This window comes from Oncorhynchus masou, chromosome 18, assembly GCF_036934945.1.
Source record: "Oncorhynchus masou masou isolate Uvic2021 chromosome 18, UVic_Omas_1.1, whole genome shotgun sequence".
NCBI classification, from domain to species: domain Eukaryota; kingdom Metazoa; phylum Chordata; class Actinopteri; order Salmoniformes; family Salmonidae; genus Oncorhynchus; species Oncorhynchus masou.
The window spans coordinates 35798906-35817676 of NC_088229.1; the positions used below are offsets into that span (position 1 = coordinate 35798906).

At 41.0% G+C, this 18771-nt stretch overlaps 1 protein-coding gene across 6 annotated transcripts in view; it reads right to left on the reverse strand.

Moving 5' to 3' along the window:
• Positions 1 to 18771, reverse strand: part of LOC135504493 (potassium voltage-gated channel subfamily KQT member 2-like) — a 41610-nt gene that overhangs the window by 13228 nt on the left and 9611 nt on the right. For 3 of the 6 annotated variants that reach the window (XM_064923134.1, XM_064923133.1, XM_064923135.1), the window contains exons 2-11: positions 14011 to 14101; positions 13418 to 13544; positions 12609 to 12784; positions 12148 to 12273; positions 11814 to 11924; positions 11306 to 11401; positions 11007 to 11101; positions 8910 to 8972; positions 8503 to 8532; positions 3977 to 4167 (exon numbers count right to left, since the gene is read on the reverse strand). In XM_064923134.1, the coding sequence (XP_064779206.1) occupies positions 3977 to 4167; positions 8503 to 8532; positions 8910 to 8972; positions 11007 to 11101; positions 11306 to 11401; positions 11814 to 11924; positions 12148 to 12273; positions 12609 to 12784; positions 13418 to 13544; positions 14011 to 14101 (1106 nt within the window). Of the gene's footprint in view, positions 1 to 3976; positions 4168 to 4647; positions 8728 to 8909; positions 8973 to 11006; positions 11102 to 11305; positions 11402 to 11813; positions 11925 to 12147; positions 12274 to 12608; positions 12785 to 13417; positions 13545 to 14010; positions 14102 to 18771 lie in introns of those variants that run through there. The other 3 variants (XR_010450136.1, XM_064923136.1, XR_010450137.1) reach the window with 3 other exon arrangements.

Sequence of the window (18771 nt, forward strand, 5' to 3'; positions counted from 1 at the left end):
CTGTTTCCTGAAGTCCACAATCATCTCCTTTGTTTTGTTGACGTTGAGTGTGAGGTTGTTTTCCTGACACCACACTCCGAGGGCCCTCACCTCCTCCCTGTAGGCCGTTTCATCGTTGTTGGTAATCAAGCATACCACTGTAGTGTCGTCCGCAAACTAGATGATTGGGTTGGAGGCGTGCATGGCCACGCAGTCGTGGGTGAACAGGGAGTACAGGAGAGGGCTCAGAATGCACCCTTGTGGGGACCCAGTGTTGAGGATCAGGTGGAGATGTTGTTACCTACCCTCACCACCTGGGGGCGGCCCGTGAGGAAGTCCAGTACCCAGTTGCACAGGGCGTGGTCGAGACCCAGGGTCGAGTTTGGAGGGTACTATGGTGTTAAATGCTGAGCTGTAGTCGATGAACAGCATTCTCACATAGGTATTCCTCTTGTCCAGATGGGTTAAGGCAGTGTGCAGTGTGGTTGCGATTGAGTCGTCTGTTGGGGCGGTAAGCAAATTGGAGTGGGTCTAGGGTGTTACATACACCAAGTTGACTGTGCCTTTAAACAGCTTGGAAAATTCCAGACAATTATGTCATGGCTATTTAACATAATTTAAGTCAATTGGTGGTGTACCTGTGGATGTATTTCAAGGCCTACCTTCAAACTCAGTGCCTCTGCTTGACATCATGGGAAAATCAAAAGAAATCAGCCAATCAACCTCAGAAAAAGAAATGTAGACCTCCACGAGTCTGGTTCATCCTTGGGAGAAATTTCCAAACGCCTGAAGGTACCACGTTCATCTGTACAAACAATAGTACGCAAGCATAAACACTACGGGACCATGCAGCCGTCATACCGCCCAGGAAGGAGACGTGCTCTGTCTCCTAGAGATGAGCATACTTTGGTGCGGAAAGTGCAAATCAATCCCAGAACAATAGCAAAGGACCTTGTTTCCTCCAGCATCTTCACAGGTACAAAGGTATCTATATCCACAGTAAAACGAGTCCTATATCAACATAACCTGAAAGGCCGCTCAGCAAGGAAGAAGCCACTGCTCCAAAACCGCCATAAAAAAGACAGACTACAGTGTGCAACTGCAAATGGGAAAAAAATATGGTATTTTTTGGAGAAATGTCCTCTGGTCTGATGAAACAAAAATAGAACTGTTTGGCCATAATGATAATGCAAGCCAAAGAACACCATCCCAACCATGAAGCACGGGTGTGGCAGCATCATGTTGTGGGGTGCTATGCTGCAGGAGGGACTGGTGCACAAAATAGATAGCATCATGAAGAGGGATAACTACGTGGATGTATTGAAGCAACATCTCAAGACATCAGTCGGGAAGTTAAAGCTTGGTCGCAAATGGGTCTTCCAAATGGACAATGACCCCAAGCATACTTCCAAAGTTGTGGCAAAATGGCTTAAGGACAACAATGTCAAGGTATTGGAGTGGCATCACAAAGCCATGACCTCAATCCTATAGAAAATGTGTGCGTAGAACTGAAAAAGTGTGTGCGAGCAAGGAGGCCTACAAATCTGAATGGGCCAGAATTCACCCAATTTATTGTGGGAAGCTTGTGGAAGGCTACCCAAAATGTTTGACCCAAGTTAAACAATTTAAAGGCAATGCTACCAAATAGTAATTGAGTGTATGTAAACTTCTGACCCACTGGGAATGTGATGAAAGAAATAAAAGCTGAAATAAATCATTCTCTCTACTATTATTCTGACATCTCACATTCTTAAAATAAAGTGGTGATCCTAACTGACCGAAGACAGGGAATTTTTACTAGGATGAAATGTCAGGAATTGTGAAAAACTGAGTTTAAATGTATTTGGCTAAGGTGTATGTAAACTTCCGACTTCAAGCGTATACATAGGCTATGCACAGCACTTCGTTCAATTTATCAAAAATGTATTGTTTTCTTCCTCAAACCGTGATCAACACCTGTCAAACGCAGACATTTCTCTCAAAACACAGGGATGCCGATTCGCATGGGGATAGTATTGCCAGAGGACATTAGAGTTCGCCAAAAAACAGTAGGTTATTCTGGCTGGAAATGTAAAAATTAAGACATGACAGATTCGGACAGTACTAAAATTACAGATGGTGTTTGTGCTCGTTCACATACTTACATTACACGTCCACCCCCAGTAAAACAAACCCTGATTAAATAAGGCTTAAGATGTTTGGTGTAGTATTTCTCATGTGAAAAACAGCATGAATACAAGTCGTCTCTCATTGAATGACAACAATCACTTCATTGAAGAATCCTGTCCATAGTTTCCACTTCTACTAGGAGTAGTATCGTTGACCAACCACCAACGAACGGGCATTGACATTGGCAACCTTACTCGCAACCTTACTCTGCATCCCATCTGCATTGTCTGACTGCAACATTAGTGCATCTTCCAGAAACTAGACCATAATTAAAGATGCATGCTGGGATCTTAAGCACTTACTGAATTAATTGAAATTTGTAAACTATCACACGAATTGCAGCAAGTAACATATCATACATGCAGGACGTAACATATCATACAAAATGGATGACGTAGTACACAATTGTGCACAATTTTCAGGGAACCATTTTTGGCTTGTGAGCACTACTTTCAAAACTACTGGCTGAAATTATACCAAAGTTCTGGAGTATCACTTTAATGAAGTGCCATTGGCACATCCCTTAAAGACTACAGTTGGCACGCTGGGTGACAGCTGGCATGGGGCCACAGAGTAAAACGTCCTTGCACATCCTCTGAACTCCAAGTTGAGGACATACAGTAGAGCTAACGACAACAAACAGAAGGTTGTCCAGTAGATAACTATAGTCAAACAGAATGCTAGTCAGATAGATAGTCAAACTGATGTCTAGCTCGGGAGGTAGCTAGTGAACCTGAAAGCTGTACAGGTAGATACAATAGTAGTTCAACAGAATGCTAGCCAGGTATACAGTAGCTAGTCAAACAGATTGCTAGTCCGATACCGTAGATAGAAAGCAGTATGCCTCTCAGGCAGATAGTCAAAGTCAAAATGCTAGTCAAGTAGCTAGAATGCTTGTCAGGTAGACAGCTGGTCAAACAGAATGCTAGTCAGGTAGACAAAGATAAGCAAATTGGTATTCCATTAGATGTCTAATCAAACAGAATGCTAGTCATGTAGACAACTATTTTTACAGAATAGTAGTCAGTTAGATGGCTAGTCAAACAGAGATCTAGTCAGGTAGACCAGGGAGTCCCAAACTCATTCCACGTTTTGTTTTTTGCCCTAGCACTATACAAGCTGATTCAAATAATCAAAGCTGAATGAGGAGTTGGTTATTTGAATCAGCTGTGCAGTGCTAGGGAAAAAAACAAAACATGCACCCAGGGGAGGGCCCCCGGACCGAGTTTAGGAAACCCTGATGTAGACAACTAGTTTCACAGAATGTATTTAGGAACATGTCTAGTCAAACAGAATGGTAGGCAGGTAGTAGCTTGTCCAACAGAACGCTAGCGCTTGTCAAAGAATGTTAGCAAATAAAATTCACAGGTTCACTTGCTCACAATGGTTAAACACATTCATTGGACGATTGATCTAGGGGTTAGGCCTAATTAGCTAGGCAGATAGCGTATTTTCAAATATAATACTGGTCAAGAAGATAGCTTATTATCTTCTTGACTTGCATTATATTTGAAAATATGTTGTCAAGAAGATAATAAGCTATTTGACTATATATTTTCTTGCCTAGCATTATATTTGGTATATGCCAATCTAATTAGGTCCAACTCCTTGGACTATCATCCAATGAATGTGTCATACCATTGTGAGCATATGCACTGTTTTCTTTGTCTTTTGCATATCTGACAGTGTACTGTACTGCATAGCCTACTTTGCAACAGTGTAATGTCTATATAGAAATATTACAATATTATTATTATCTAAAGAAGATAAGCTAATCACACAGAATGCTAGTCATATAATCAGTGGTGAAGATTTAGAATCTCCTCACCCTCTGAGTTTTGACGCGAGGTGCTGCCCCTGGCACGGAAAGCATGCATGGCCCCTTGGGCCCGGTCAGCGAAGCTCCAGCTCGGCCCTCCCTCTGCCCCGTCTTCAGGCCCAGGGGACTGGGACCTCCCTGTGGCCCCAGCCATCTTGGAAGGACTAGGATGCACCTTGTCCTTTAGGCTAGGCTTCCGGCTACAGGGAGCGGTGAAGGAAATACAGAACGGCGTGAGAGGGAGATAGATATGTATGGATGATGCATCTTTTGCTGTGATGTAAGGATAATCCATGTGGGTTTGAGTTCCCATGGTGATATGACTCATGTGCATATTGTGCAGTATAAGAGCAATATAGGGCTGTGTGGAAACAAGAGTTACTTTAGACATATTGTCTAGGCTGTGTTCACTATGTCTAGTTCAAGTATCATATGGGTAGAGAAACTAAAATAGCTTGGCAGTGTCAATGTGTCAACAAGCAGTTAATTAATCAAGAATACATTTGAGTCAACTTTAGTAATGATGTGGGCTTGACTATGTTGGCTATTCTCACTCATAAATATAGCATGTTAACATGGAGCCACTTACTGTATATCTATACCTGCTTATACATAAAGTAGTAATGTGATGTGAGCATAGTGTGATGTCTGAGATATGTCTGTGCGATTAAAGGTCTTACCTCTTACGGTAACTTAAAATGAGGCAATGTCCTACAGCGGAAGGAGCCTTTTCCGTGTGCACATAGTCGAACATTCGGTCAGGCAAGCAGCAGAAGCAACAAGCAAGCATGCATGGGAAGCACAGTGATAAGCCTCAAAAAGAAAAAGAAGGGTTGTCATCTCTATGCAAAAAGTAATCAGGTCATGCAGACAGGGTTAACCATCATGTCTCCCACTGTACTGTATGTGGGAATCATTTCAAAGGAAATGCTTGTTAGATACCAACGTAAAAGGCATGTTGTTTTCTTGCTTTTCAACAAACGTTGTCAAAGGGATGACTAAGCAAAAAGCCAACAAGCGGGGAAAAAAACTGCATAAGAGAAACAACAAATCAATGCTCTGTCACAAAAAACTAAGACGTACATCTGTATTTTCTAGGAAGCTGTTCAGGTAAATGTGCAGAAAAGATTCAGTTTTTTACTTCAAAGAGAAGTGAATGTCTATATGCTATGTGGATAATTTAATGTTACATTTGACTGATTCTCAATAGCTGAGGGGGATTAAAAAGAGTCAGCTAGTCATGTGCTTCATCTACTCAGCTGAACATGTGTCAAAAGTGGGAAAATATAAGAACAGATAGGAAAGTAAGGACAGGTATATAGAGACTTAAATACTTGCAGTGCAGATGTTAGTATCTGTGCAACAGTACCTATAGGTTCTCGGGCAGCACCCACAAAGCATGTCGTCTTTGTGTGAATGGTCAATACTGGACATTGGAGAGCGAGATAGTGGAATGGTGGGCAGTAGAGGAGACACAAAAGATAACAGTGATGGAGGAATTAAGTGCATCTGAAAAATGAAGTGGCTGACCTTGTAATGGTCAGTAAGAGGATGATATGATGCAAGAATGAGCAATGGTAGAAGATGAGGAATGGTTGAAGACTTAGAACATATTCTAAGTACTTTGATTAATCAGAAAATAATGGGAGAAAAAAAACTGTTTGGAATGATATGACGAATCGGTTATCATTTTATAACAGTGGGGCCTTACACAATAACACAGACCAAAATACTGCATTATTAATGCAAGACCAGGAAAACAGGAAAATAAACTAACTTAATAAAACTAAGAATTTGTAATGGTAAAGCGAGCGTTGAGCCTTTTCCTTTCCAATGATGTTTACACGTTTAGGTTGCACCTTGCATCACATACTGTAAATGTAACACCCTCTACTTGTTTCCAATAGAATTTGTATTTATTTGTTAAAGGAACAGAAACAGAACCTGGAACAAAAGTGATCCAACCGTTCTGGAAAATAAACATTGCAGGAATATTTTTTTTGTCCCACATAAAAAAAATGCAACAAAGCGCCTATGCAAAGCCCTCTGTCAATCAGAAACAGTAGGCAGACATATCTACAGTCCACACCACAGCATTGGCTGTTAAATGTAATCGTTCAACAAATCGCAAAGACATGGCCTTACAGTGACCCATTATGAAATTCATATATGTTACTGGGTCACTAAGGCCATGTTCTCTATGCCGGTGGGGTAATTAACACATTTCAAATGTTGATCTTGGGAAAGGACCTAGAATTGTGGATAAAAGCTTAATGTTGGCAGTGAGGGCAAAGTGAGCTTAGCTAGGGCAGTGGTTCCCAAACTGTCAGGGGCGCGGGGGTCCCCACCCCCTCAAAGAAATATATCTATAAATAGATAGATCAAAAATATATATAGAGTACCAGTCAAAAGTTTGTACACACCTACTCATTCATGGGTTTTTCTTTATTTGTACTATTTTCTACATTGCAGAATAATAGTGAAGATCAAAACTATGAAGTAACACATATGGAATCATGTAGTAACCAAAAAACTAATCAAATTATATTTAATATTTGAGATTCTTCAAAGTTAGTCACCCTTTACCTTGATGACAGCTTTGCACACTCTTGGCATTCTCTCAACCAGCTTCATGAGGAATGCTTTTCCAACAGTCTTGAAGGAGTTCCCACACATGCTGAGCACTTGTTGGCTACTTTTACTTTACTCTGTGGTCCAACACATCCCAAACCATCTCAATTGGGTTGAGGTCAGATGATTATGGAGGCCAGGTCATCTGATGCAGCACTCCATTACTCTCCTTCTTGGTCAAATAGCCCTTACGCAGCCTGGAGGTGTGTTTGGGTCACTGTCCTGTTGAAATACAAATGATAGTCCCACTAAGCACAAACCAGATGGGATGGCCTATCGCTGGAGAATGCTGTGGTAGCCATGATGGTTAAGTGTGCCTTGAATTCTAAATAAATCATGACAATGTCACTAGCAAAGCACCCCCACACCTCCTCCTCCATGCTTCATGTTGGAAACCACACATGCGGAGATCCTCTGTGTCTCACAAAGACACGGCGGTGGGAACCAAAAATCTCAAATTTGGACTAATCAGACCAAAGGACAGATTTCCACTGGTCTATGTCCATTTCTTGTGTTTCTTGGTCCAAGAAAAATCTCTTCTTATTGGTGATTCACACAGTCTCTTCTGAACAAATGATGTTGAGATGTGTCTGTTACTTGAACTCTGTGAAGCATTTATTTTTGGGCTGCAATATGAGGTGCAGTTAAAGTAATGATCGACTGTCGTTTCTCTTTGCTTATTTGAGCTGTTCTTAAGATAATATGGACTTGGTCTTTTACCAAATAGGGCTATCTTCTGTATTCTACTCCTACCTTGTCACAACGCAAGTGATTGGCTCAAACACATTTAGAAGGAAAGAAATTCCACAAATTAACTTTTAACAAGCCACACCTGTTAATTGAAATGCATTCCAGGTGACAAGCTCATGAAGCTTGGTTGAGAGAATTCCAACAATGTTCAAAGCTGTCATCAAGGTAAACGGTGGCTACTCTGAAGAACCTCAACTATAAGAAAAACAACATTTATTTGTTTAACACTTTTGATTACTACATGATTCCATGGGTGTTATTTCATTGTATTAAAAATAGTAATAATTTCATTGTAGTAAAAATAAAATAAAAACCATTGAATGAGTAGGTGTCCAAACTTTTGACTGGTACGGTAGATTGATTTAAGGAACTCATCCTGCTTTCAAATTAATCTTGAAGCTTGTAATAGTAGAATGAACAAGGTACAATTTCGAAATTGGGTTGTGCACCATCAGTTATCCTTTTCTCGTGTCAGCCATTGCCTACCTTAGAAAGTGACTGTACTTATAACTTGTCAGGAATGTCCAGATCAACTAGCCCAAGTCAGGTAACTTTTTTCGCTAGGTTTTTTTTTGCCCATAGATGTTGTTGTAAGGTTTGAATCATTCAAATATCTCATGAATACACATTAGACACTGCAAGAAAATTAGCTTCAAAACTACAACATTTTCTCTGCACCCCATGGCAAAACATGAAGAATTACAGGAAAATAAGCTTTGAACCTGCACATTTAGAGGTGTGTGAACAGTTCGTGTCACGAACGGTGCCTGTGTGCATAGAAATAGATGGATGTTTCCCAATGCTGGAAGGGGGGCCTGAATAAAAAAAGTGTGGGAACCCCTGAGCTAGGGCACTGTGGGTAAATGTAAGGCCACTGTTCTTGAAGGAGGATCTTATCAAAAAGGTACATTCATATCTGAAACACATTGTAAAAAAACAAGACTCATCAAAACCTCAGTCCTTTCTGCCCCGACACACACACACACACACACACACACACACACACACACACACACACACACACACACACACACACACACACACACACACTCTCCCTCAAGAAGAGTGCCTCAGCAGCTTTGAGCAGAATTGAAAGCCAAAAGGGGGTAGAAGAAGTGTGTGGTAAAACAACAAAGGCTGGTTGAATAACAGACCTGGGGGAGGCTTCTGTCTGAGAGTCCTTCCTTTGTTTCCAGACAAATGAAAAAGACACACAGAGACACACACACATGCATTTCCGTGACAAATCCCAACGGGCAGCATTATTTAGGTTATTAAAGTCAGAGAGGTTAGGACAAGGGTGAATATCGGAAAAAGTCAACAGCAGTAGCTATATGTCATTAAGCTCATCAGGACTTAGCATTTGGGTAAGCAAGCACCTGTCAAGTAGCAAGGGGAAAAAAAGAGAAACAGAGTTGTCAAGGCACTGACTTAATCGGGTGATTAGCAGTAAGTTACTGCAGCCCTGAGACACCACGAGACTATGCATTGAGGTGAGATTCACCAAAAAGAAACAATTCTCCATTCACATAATCACCCTCCTCCTACTGTATAGTCAGACCTGCTGAAGGATTTGGCCTTCAGATTCCTCAGGAGGTCCAGTTGATTGAGGGGGGGTATGAGTCTGGGGAGAGAAGATGAGACGGATTTCATGATCTTTTATACATCCCACTTGAAGGCTAGTGCATGTCTTTCTAAAAAGAACAAATGACCTCTTAAGTTCAGTGGCCCTCTCGTCTGGAGCATTGAAGCTTAACATTATACTGTTTCAAAATAGAACCATTCCTTAGACACTGCTGCACAGAACACTGTATGTGGCTCTAAAATGAAATAAAAAGCAGAAAGCAGCTTGGAAGGTAAATAGAATGATTCATTTTCAAAGTAGCTACAGTGCCTTCAGAAAGCATTCATATGTCCTTGACTTATTCCTCATCTTGTTGTGTTACATCCTGAGCTCAAAATAGATTCAATATTTTTTTCTCACTCACCTATCTACACACAACAACCCATAATGGCAAAATGGAATTTTAGATGAAAAAACAAATGAAATATCCAATTTATGTAAGTGTTTACACCTGAGTCAATACTTTGTAGAAGCACTTTTGACAGCTATTACAGCTGTGAGTCTTTCCACACCTGCATTTACCCATTGTTAAAGCAGACTGAACCAGTTTTTCCTCTAGGATTTTGCCTGTGCTTAGCTCCATTCCATTTAATTTTTATCCTGAAAAACTCCCCAGTCCTTAATGATTACAAGCAAAGGTTCAACAGCTGCACCATCGAGAGTATCCTGACCTGTTGCATCACCGCCTAGTATGGCAACTGCTCGGCATCTGACCGTAAGGCACTAGAGGGTAGTGCGTACGGCCCAGTACATCACTGAGCCCAAATTTCCTGACATCCAGGACCTATATACTAGGCGGTGTCAGAGGAAGACTCCAGTCACGAAAGTCATAGACTGTTCTCTCTGCTGCCGCACGGCAAGCGGTACCGGAGCGCCAAGTCTACGACCAAAAGGCTCCTTAACAGCTGCTACCCACAAGCCATAAGACTCCTGAATAGCTAATCAAATGGCAACCCGGACTATTTGCATTGCCTGCCCCCCTCCCCCAACCCTCTTCTACGCTGCTGCTACTCTCTGTTATTATCTACGCATGGTCACTTTAATAACTCTACCTACATGTACATATTTCCTCAATTACCTTGACACTGGTGCCCCCGCCCATTGACTCTGTACCAGTACCCCGTATATAGCCCCGCTATTGTTATTTACTGATGCTCTTTAATTATTTGTTATTCTCATCTCTTACTTATTTCTTATGTTTTTTTATATATATTTTTTTAGGTATTTTCTTAAAGCTGCAATGTTGGTTAAGGGCTTGTAAGTAAGCATCTCACTGTTGAATTTGGCACACCTGACAAATACAATTAGATTAGATTTGAATTGAGTTTTCCACAGACACCATGCATCATGTGAGTAATAGTCATGTGAGGTGAAATGTGTATATTTGGGGAAGTGAGCACTCAGTTTGTTTGTTTGACCTGACAAAGATCTGTTTCAGATGGAAACGGTGTCAATAAAGCGGTGAATTGGGAGCTTTAACAGTGTCCGGCCCTTCTTCTTCTTTAGTATTCTTTATTAGCCCAGCACCTATGCTTTTAAGGATGTGCGTATGACCACAAACTTTTCTATAAACAGTATTATTGCACACAGAGTGAGTCCATGCAACTTATTACGTGACTTGTTAGGCACATTCTTACTCCTGAACTTATTTAGGCTTGCCGTAACAAACGGGTTGAATACTTATTGACTAAAGACATTACAGCTTTTCACTTTTAATACAATTTTGTAAACATTTCTAAAAACATAATTCCACTTCGGTATTTATGGGGTATTGTGTGTAGGCCAGCGACACAAAATCTCAATTTAAAATTCAGGCTGTAACAACAAAAATGTGGAAAAAGTCAAGGGGTGTGAATACTTTCTGAAGGCCCTGTATTAGTTGTGCTTTGAAAGCCCAGCAGTATCTCAAAATGAAAGGTATTAGAGTTCAACTTCAAATTGGAAAGCCAGACTGGTTAGTGTTACTTCAAGGATAAAATGGAATTTCATTTCCAGGATAAAAAAAAAAGTATAGAGAACAGATATGGTTTGTACCTGTACATTGGTAGAGAAACATTCTCCTCATAAAAATCCCATGTCGACAGCAGATCAGTCCGAGCGAGATTCGTAGCATAAAATCGCCAAGCATTCTATTTGTGAGACAGATGGTGTTATTTGCGAGTGATGCAGACAATGTCATAATGCAGAGGATGTTCAATGACCCAACAGGTGATATATAATTCACTAAAATCAGTCAGAAAGAACCTGGTAAAAAAAATCTAAAATAAAGTAAAAAATGGTACACAATGTGTCAGTGGGTGTGTCCAGACTAAATGGTGGTGCGTGTTGGCCACCTGTATCAGACCAGCAGCAGGTTGGCGTCGCTTCTCAAAATGCTTCTGTCTGTGCTGCTCCTGGACCTTCAGAGCAAAACCAGACCCCAGGATACCCTGCGCATGTGAGTAGGTGTGGATACAAGAGAACATTTACACACTGTCAGAATATCTCTACCCTCTTGAATATGAACATCTGAAACTAGAATGTAGGACTAACAGATTAAAACATAATAATAATAATGGTTATCGGAACGTTTTAAATACAAGTGTTGTACCAGGCCATGTTTTGCCGAAGCAGAAGCGCACAATTGAAGAGCACAACAACTCTAAAGTGTACTAATGACACAGAACATTGCAAAATGTTCCGGAATATAACCATTGGAGTTCATGCACATGGCCGTAAGGCTAAAACTGTGAGTAAAGGTTTAACATTTCCTTCAAATTCAGAAACATAATACAGTTAAATTAAGTTGCCTTCTGCACCATAAGGGTTTGAATTAGCACCTAAAATGTCCCTCAAACTTACAGCTGGGAGCGCAAAGAAAGCCACTCCTATCATACTGAACATTGCAGCCAGCAGACGTCCATTCCAGGTCTTTGGGAACTTATCCCCATAGCCTATGGTGGTCAGGGTGATCTAGAGAAAGAAGAGGCATTTACAGCAGCACCTACAGAAATGCATATCTTATATAATACAGTAGTCCGCCAAAGCTGGCTCAGCTTTAGATATGTATTTTGCTGGGTACTGCAGATAAATTAAGGAAATATATTACTGGAAAACTAACTGTAAGTCTGCCCTAATAGAAGATACCATTCAATACCTTGAGCACTTTCTAATTTGGAAATATGATTGAACTTACCAGCCCCCACCACAGGGCATCAGCATAGGTCTCAAACATGTCGTTGTCATCTTTCTCGACCGAGTACACCAGGAAACTAGCCAGGATGAGACAGAGGAAGCCTATGTACCAAGCAGTGATTAGTTCCTGGAGAAGAGGAACAGAGCATGAGATATAGAATTTGGTAACACTTCATGGTATGTATACATTCATAAAGTCTTCATAAATAATACATAATAATATCTGTATCCACCAAATCCACCTTTTCTGATTATGACTGGACTATGTAATCAAATTCACGAAGACACAGTTTATTCAAATTTGTAGATTAATTTACTTCCACCCAATGCCTTTTACGTAGGCTTTTGATTTTATATTTTTTTTGCAGAGCCTTCCTTACAAATCTCATCTCGCAGGTGAGAAACCTGGGCTCCTGAGGCTAACTAAACCCCAGCTAAACATATAGCCTTTCTAGCGGTCACCTTGCTGTGGGCATAGACCACTGATCCTAGAAGTTTCCAGGTGCCCCCGCGCCGGTCCATCCGCAGCATGCGGAGGATCTGCAAGAAGCGGAGACTGCGGATGGCAGAGGTGGCGAAGACATTTCCCTGGGAGCCAGCAGCCAGCACCGACACAGATGCTATCAAGACCATGATGTCTAGAGGAGGAAGGATATTCACAGCATGTCAATGGTGTTCCATGCGCTCACACGCACACACTCTCAAGCCCACGATGTCTGGGGGAAGGGAGGGGATTCACATAATGTCAGCAGGGTTTCCATGGCAACCAGCATCACCAAACACGGTTGAGATTGCGTTGATAGTGTTCAATGATTACTGACATCCTCCAACACTGAGAAGCCGGCCTCACATGACAATCCCATGAGGCACTATTCAGGTGTTGCTATTTAATAACATGGTGGTGAAGAAAATTACTTCAGAGAATGTGACTAGTGAACTGGTGTAGTTCTAAAACAAGGCTGTGTTGAATGTTGATGTTAGCTTTCCTTTTCTTACATAAGGTATGGGAGACTTGAGAGAAACTGACTACCCTTAGAAATAGAAAAGTCATTTTTGGTAAAAAAAAAAAAGTGCTTTATGTGAATAACGCTTATTTTTATGGAAATGAGAACAGCAAAGTCGGAGGAAGAGGTAGAGAGAGATAAAAGGAGAGAGTCATGAGAAAGGAGAAAGAGGAGAGAAGACCAGGACATGGGGAGTTGTAAGCCAGAACAGAAGAAACATCCTGAAAAGTGAGAGGTAGAAGGAGAAGAAAGTCTTTCTGTTCTCACCGATAACACAGAAAGGCTTGCGGGCGAATTTCAGCCTTCCCCTCCATCCTCTGTAGCGACAGCAGCAGCCCGCCGCCCATATCCTCACAATGTACTCAACTCCAAACACCACGATGGTCACTATTTCCTGTGGTAATTGGGAGCAAATTCAGTGTATGGGCCTTTGTTCTTTTCAAGTACTTCTGTACTTCCTTGCCCAGCACCTGTTTTTGGGGGGATGTGCGTATGACCACACACTTCCCCATTTCCTGTGACATCAAATCACAGACATATTATACTGCCACTACACCCCAAATCTAATCATAGTGCAGTACCATGCGCAACACAACCAGATGGCTACAGTAGCACTTGGGAACTACTTAAGATTCCAAAAGAAAGATAAGTGACATAAAAGATATGAGTGACTATAATGTGACTATAATGTGAGAGATATGAACCCGAGAGAACTTAATTCATTTTAGGATTACGTCGGATTTAAAAATACATATTGCACATATTTGATTGCGGCATACTTTGCCGTCTTGAGCATAAAACAAGCGTGGAAACCATGGACAGAGCACAGTACTTTTCAGAGCAAACCACCACATACATACCAGAATGTACAAGGCAGTCTCAGAACTGTTCTTGAACTCGTTGATGGTAGCGAAAACAGAGAGGATGAGACAGGAAAACACCAACAGGAAGCTGAAAGAAATAAGAGGACATTAAACTATAGGCTCCTGTTCAAATAATTCAGAAATGCATCCTTCCTTGCTTGAGGTAAACACACATCAATAAGCAATTGGATGGGTGTAAGCCAATGTCACCACCCTATTACTTACCAATCCATGACTCAAGGAAGGGCGGGTTTATTTCTGAGGTATTCAAAATGGCCTGGCAGAATCCCCCATAAATGCTACCCGAACAGCTGGCTAGCTGTCAACAGTCCTTGACCCGGGTGGTACTTTTAAACATAAGCCAATTTCCCCATCTGTACATCTATGGCTGTAGCCGTGGGTGGGGGGGGGGGGGGACTTATAGTAAGTGATTAATGACTGCAAAGGACACTGGGACCTGTCACAGCCTTGGTCATAGAGTTTAATAAGAAGATCTGCATTAAACAGTTTGGAATTTCATTCATAAAATGCATAAATTAAATGTGCATGAGACAAGTTTGCAGTCAGTTGGACCTTTCACTAATAATAATAAATGTACATACCCTGTATGTTGAAATTGTATTTGCGTATTTCACAAGCACACAAAATAATCACATTACTTTCACATGTAGCCTAACCTGTCATACAAACTGGAAACTGCTTATCTTCAACTGGCAGCTTCATTAAATAGTACCCTCAAAACACCAGTCTCAACGTCAACAGTGAAGAGGCGAATCCAGGATGCTGGCCTTCTAGGCAGAGTTCCTCTGTCCAGTGTCTGTGTTCTTTTACCCATCTTAAACATTTATTTTTATTGGCCAGTCTGAGATATGGCTTTTTCTTTGCAACTCTGCCTAGCAGTACAGCATCCCGGAGTCACTTCTTCACTGTTGATATTGAGACTGGTGTTTTGCGGGTACAATTTAATGAAGCTGCCAGTTGAGGACTTATGAGGCGTCTGTTTCTCAAACTCGACACTAATGTACTTGTCCTCTTGCTCAGTTGTGCACTGGGTCCTCCCACTCCTCTTTCAATTCTGGTTAGAGACCGTTTGCGCTGTTCTGTGAAGGGAGTAGTACACAGAGTTGAAGGACATCTTCAGTTTCTTGGCAATTTCTCGCATGGAATAGCCTTAATTTCTCAGAACAAAAATAGACGATGATGAGTTTCAGAAGAAAGGTCTTTGACTCTAGCCATTTTGAGCCTGTAAGCAAACCCACAAATGCTGATGCTCCAGATACTCAACTAGTCTAACGAAGGACAGTTTTATTGCTTCTTTAAAGTCAGAACAACAGTTGTTTTCAGCTGTGCTAATATAATTTCAAATGGGTTTTCTAATGATCAATTAGCCTTTTAAAATGATAAACTTAGATTAGCTAACACAACGTGCTATTGGAACACAGGAGTGATGGGTAATGGGCTTCTGTACGCCTACTTAGATATTCTATTCAAAATCAGCCGTTTCCAGCTACAATAGTCATTTACAACATTAACAATGTCTACAACTGTATTTCTGATCAATATGAAAAAAAATAGATTTTCTTTAACAAACAAGGACATTTCTAAATGACCCCAAACTTGCGAATGGTAGTGTATATTTCAGGATGTTGTGTATTCCTGGAAATTATCCCAATTCTTGTAAACATTACAGTTTTAAAAACATTGCTTGTTAATTATTTTTTTTAAGTGTTATTTTGTCACAAGATCAGCTGAGGGCAAATTTCTGTACTGAATGAAATATTACCACTCTCTCTTTAAAACAATGTCTATCTAAACACAATCACCCTTTTGGTATTTTAATCATATTTTAACATGGGCTTAACACCGAACACTTTGTACTTTCATTTAACATAGGGCAGGCCCTGTTACCTCATATCCCATAATGCCCGGGAAGGAAAAACTGGGCATTGGCTCAACTTACCCTAAGGCAAACATGGCTATTGGCTCAACTTACCCAAAGGCAAACATTTTGACTATATTACCCCAGACAGATACAAGGATGCTCTTTCATACTAGGTTTAGGACCTCATATTGAAGCTTATAGAGATCCCAACTGATGTATAGAACACACTTAAAATGATCAAAAATGTAGATACAAGCATCATGAAACCGTTTAACACATTAAATTAAGTTGACTTGAAAATCTGTTGTTTTTCTCACCTAACTTGCTTACTACTTTTCCCATGTGGTTTCCTCCTTCAGAGTCCATGAAATGGTGACCTCTTCCTAAATATTTGGTCAAATGATTCATTTTGTGTATGAGACAATGATGGCTCATCTTACCCCACTCTCCCCTACTGCATATCCTATTGTGTACATATCTTACTACTACTACTACTTTTTTTCTACTACTGGTTATTTTTGATAACTCTTATTATATTTGATTATCAAATTGCAATGTTGTGGGAACTAGCACAAGCACTTCACCTTTTATGCCTTCTGTAAAACTGTGTACGTGACGAATAAAATCAGATTTTTATTTAAGGCGCTTCTCAGTTATACTAATTCCATCCTCTGTTGGCAGTTGCACACACTATTTATAAACTTCAGGTCAGTCTTAAGTTAACACAGTGCTGGTGTGCGGCCAGATCCTCTAACGATGCCATCAGCTTGCTGTGCCAAAGCTCTGTTGTGAGACAGTATTTATTGCTTCTGTCGCTCGGTCTGTACCACCCCCGAGAGTGAGAAATGCTCCAAGTCTGCAGACTGTAGTCCACCTTCTTGCAGTTCTACAGAAACCACTTTTTCTAGGCCATCCCCACATAACCCAGTATAGTAGCTTTCACTGGGGCTGTTCGAAACAGAATGGTGAATGTGATTTGGGGAGGGATAGGAAGAAGCAGGAATTGGGTGTGTGCTTGGAAATAGATGGACAGAGACTGATCGTTGAGAAGCTTCTTTAGGTGAACCATTTTGGAGCTAATCCAATTCGGGGCTAATGGAGATGTCCTTACGAAGGCAGATTTGGGGGGGGGGGGTTTAACAGCAGCTTTCAGAAAATGAAGCAGTCTGGCCTGTTAGATAAATCACACAGCTATGCCGCAAGAGCCAGTAAACGACACTCCCGAACTGCAGTATAAATCGTTTGGTCTTACAACCCCGGACACTGCATACAGTGGTAGTCAGGAGAGTCTAGGCCACACACAGTCACTACGTAAGCGTGTTTGGGTCTGAGAAAAGCACTAGAGTAAACACATGACGAGCATCATACCTTAGAAAAGCCTCAATGTATAGACAGCGGAGTGTGAATGAAGATTATTTTATGAAACTTTTCACGTCTCCTTTTAAATTTCAACAGTAGCTCATTATAGCACACACACACCTGATGCTGCCAAGCGCATTAGCACTCCCTGACAAGCACAGCTGTAACTGGTCAATGCCTAATAAGAGGGGTGGAATAGAACACTTTCCAAAGCAGCCAACCAATTAGACACAGTAACGTTTTTAATTCAAACAAATAGCCACCAACAAGATCGCAATCAACTTCCCTAGATTTGTCACTACAAAAGTGACTATAACTAATTAATAATGCTAATAGTGGAATAGACAGTGTGTGATTACACTCACAGCATATGTGCAGTAGATACATTACTACGGTTTGTGCTGTACTGTGGACGAGAAGAGACAATGGATCTGGTCTCCTTGCGATAGAGCCACACACACACACACAAGTCAATAGAGCTCAATTTCCATAACATCTCCGCTATTGCAAGACTGGCATTACTACTAAAGATACATTAGAGAGAAAATCACATGAATTAATTCCTGATTGTGCCTATACATAAAGGCACTGTGGCATCTCTCTGCTTGTTGACGGATGTCTCGATGTTTTCACTCGAGACAGGAATTGATAAACAATATGGAAATGGTTTCTTGGAACCCGAAAGAGCTGCACTTTCACTCAGTTGCAGATAAAGAAACATTGATCTGCCCCGCTCAGCAAGATGTCCAGACCCAGACATGTCTATCTGCCTGGCTGGGTCTATGAGGACTTTAAGAGTGCAGTTGAAGCAGATTCCCCCAGATGACTTACCAGATGGGGAAGAAAGGGCCCCAAAGCAACAGGCTAAAACTGCCAAATGCAACCAATAGAAGCCAAACTGAGGTATACAATGACAGGGGAAACACAGCAGCAATACACTTTTTTTTTACTAAAACAATTGTCTGTTATGCTAAAAAATGTATATATTTAACGCAAGGGCTGCACTTCTGCTACTTTTGATTCTTGTGGAGACATGTGATGAAGGTTCTGAAGGAGTCCATCTGGCACACAGTGCAGATACTATAGTGTTGCTAACATACCAAATCTTGTCCTCAGTGGTCCTTAATGAAAATTAAGTCATTTCCTCTAAACAGTCCATGGATTTGTTGTTGGAGGACCATTTTATGATGAAAAGGATACTAAATATGATTCAGAATTAATTTAATACGAATTGGACTGGACAAGAGAATAAACCAATTACTTTATATCTGAATGGACAAAGCCATTGATTACGTGACACCATTCATTCCTATGTGAAGACTCAATAGCGGATTTGAAGCACTATTAGTGGATACTCACACTGCTCTCCAGGCAGGTCTGCCAGTTTTAAAAGCAGAAGTGACTTTTCATAGCAAGTTAGGATCATTTATGCAGCAGGCTAGGAAAATGAACGCCGTAGGTTAGTAGAATTAGGTTAAGGTTAGGAAAAGGGTTAGGCTTGCTAAAACGCTAAAATT